At 43.1% G+C, this 2,636-nt stretch overlaps 1 protein-coding gene across 1 annotated transcript; it reads left to right on the top strand.

Moving 5' to 3' along the window:
• The first annotated feature begins 1,112 nt into the window (after positions 1 to 1,112).
• On the top strand, positions 1,113 to 2,308 carry LOC142620287 (uncharacterized). Its single transcript, XM_075793684.1, has 2 exons — positions 1,113 to 1,535; positions 1,907 to 2,308. Exons 1-2 carry the CDS (start codon positions 1,113 to 1,115, stop codon positions 2,306 to 2,308), a joined length of 825 nt encoding a protein of 274 aa, XP_075649799.1.
• Positions 2,309 to 2,636: the final 328 nt, after the last annotated feature.

Genomic DNA, 2,636 nt, shown 5'->3' with positions numbered 1-2,636 from the left:
GAGACCTTTGATACTTTTAGGCGGTATAAAATGAAGTTGAATCCGAGCAAGTGTGCTTTCGAAGTTTCGTCAAGTAAGTTCCTTGGGTTCATGGTTTCACATAGGGAAATTGAGGCAAATCCTGATAAAATCCAAGTGATACTGAATATGGAGCCACCAAGAAATATCAAAGAAGTCCAATCTCTCACCGGACGAGTTGCCGCCCTTAACAGGTTCGTCTCAAAAGCTATTGAAAAATGTCTACCGTTCTTTAAAGTTCTCAATAAGGCATTTGAATGGACGGCCGAGTGTCAGAAGGCCTTCTAAGACCTCAAGACCTACCTCACCACAACACCCCTGCTGAGCCCGTCCATATGGGGGAAGAATTATATTTGTAATTAGCGGTGTCCCCATATTCAGTGAGCTCGGCGTTGATTAAAGAAGAAGGGAGGATACAAAAGCTAGTTTACTATACGAGCCGGGCGCTAAAAGGAGCGGAAGGACGATATCCAATGATGAAAAAGCTAGCCTTTGCTTTGGTCACAACTTCTAGAAAGCTAAGACATTATTTTCAGGCTCATGTCATCAACGTCTTGACAGATCATCCCCTAAAGAAGGCAATGAACAAGTTGGAAGCCGCAGGATGACTAATCCAATGGGTCGTGAAGCTCAGTGAATTTGATATCAAGTACCAACCAAGAAGTGTGATAAAAGTACAAGCATTGGCAGATTTCATTGCGGAGTTCACTCCCAGTTAGGACGAGCTAGACAGAGAGGAAAGGGCTCAAAGGTGGGTCATCAATGTAGATGGCTCGTCCATTTTATATGCAAGGGGGATTGGAGTTATACTCAAATCCCCAAAGGGAGATAAGTTGGAATATGTAGCCCGTCTACAATACCAAACCACTAACAACGAAACTGAATATGAAGCTCTTCTCAAAGGATTGGAATTGACTAAATCCTTAAGGGCGGAGTCAATAGTCGTCCAATGAGACTCTCAGTTGGTTATCAATCAAGTGAATGGAATGTGTGAAGCTAAGGAAGATTGAATGAAGAAGTAGCTCAACAAAATAAAGCGGCTCATCCAAAACTTTAAAGAGACCAGTTTTATTCAACTCCCGAGGGAGGAAAACATGGAAGCAAATACTTTGGCGAAAGCAACTTCAATAGGAGGAGTTATGGATGAGTATGACAAAGTCCAATACATGCCAAGCATAGATCTTCCAGAGATACAGCAAATAGGAAGGGAAGAAAATTGGATGGCTCTAATAATAGTTTATCTCAAAGATGGAAGGCTTCCAGAAGATAAAGACGAGGCTAGGAAATTGAGGATCAGAGCTGCCAAGTATGTCCTCATAGACAAAGTGCTGTACAAACGAGGCTTCTCTCAACCTTGCTTAAGGTGCCTAACTCCAAATGAGTCAAACTACGTATTAAGGGAAGTTCATGAAGGAGCATGCGGAAATTACTCAGGAGCGAGATCACTAGTCCATAAAGTCTTCCGTGCAAGCTACTATTGGCTAACTATTCAAGCAGATGCTAAGGCTTATGTCAAGGTGTGTGACCAGTGTCAGTAATTCAGTAACGTCCCTAGACAATCGTCAGAGTATCTAACCCTGATGATAGCCCCATGGCCCTTTGCGCAATGGGGACTGGATATCTTAGGTCCATTCCCACTAGGAACCAGACAGATGAAATTTTTAGTCGTAGTGATCGATTACTTTACTAAGTAGGTGGAAGCCGAACCCTTAGCAACAATTACTCAGCAGAACGTCAAAAACTTTGTTTGGAAGAGCATCATATGCAAGTTCAGGGTACCTAGGGTACTAATGTTTAACAACGGACGACAGTTGGCAACACACCTTTCATGGACTTTTGCGAGCAACTTGGAATCAGGAATTATTATTCCTCACCCTCCCACCCACAGGCGAACGGACAAGCAGAAATTGCAAACCGATCCTTATTGAAGATCATCAAGACCAGGCTTGAGGGGGTAAAAGGACTATGGCCAGACAAGCTACCAGGTGTTCTATGGCCTTATAAGACAACTGTGAGGACCCCCATAGGAGAAACTCCGTTCAAGTTAGCCTATGGAACTAAAGCAGCGATACCTGCAGAAGTGCACATGGCAAATCACAGGGTGATGAAGTATCAAGATGAGGATAATAAAGAGCAACTTTGTCTCAGCCTTGATCTGATAGACAAGGTAAGGATGGACGCAGAACACAGGGCAGTAAGGTACAAAAATCTTATGGTTAGGCAATATGATGCGATGGTGAAACCCAGGCGTTTCAACATTGGGGACCTCGTGCTTAAAAGGTCTCTTTGACAACCAAGAACCCAGCTCATGGAAAACTAGGACCTAATTGAGAAGGACCCTATAGGGTCAATAATTGCAAAAGGCAAGGATCGTACTACTTGGAAACCTTAGATGGACGGAAGCTGGAGCACCCTTGGAACGTCGAGCATTTGAGAAGGTACTATCAATGAAGGGTCATCCTAGACGAGCGGCACCATGGACAAAGTTAAAGTGTTTTCCTCGTCTTTATCCATATTTACTACTCTATGTTTATAACTACTACAGCGTGTGTTAATTCCCTAAAAGTGTACTAGGCTCTAACTTATGCACAATCTAAAGAAAAGTTTGTGATGGATGG

The sequence above is a fragment of the Castanea sativa genome, chromosome 12 (genome assembly GCF_040712315.1).
Source record: "Castanea sativa cultivar Marrone di Chiusa Pesio chromosome 12, ASM4071231v1".
In the NCBI taxonomy this organism is placed as follows: Eukaryota; Viridiplantae; Streptophyta; class Magnoliopsida; order Fagales; family Fagaceae; genus Castanea; species Castanea sativa.
Note: the sequence above shows the minus strand (reverse complement) of the source record. Positions and strands in the feature narration are given on the sequence as shown.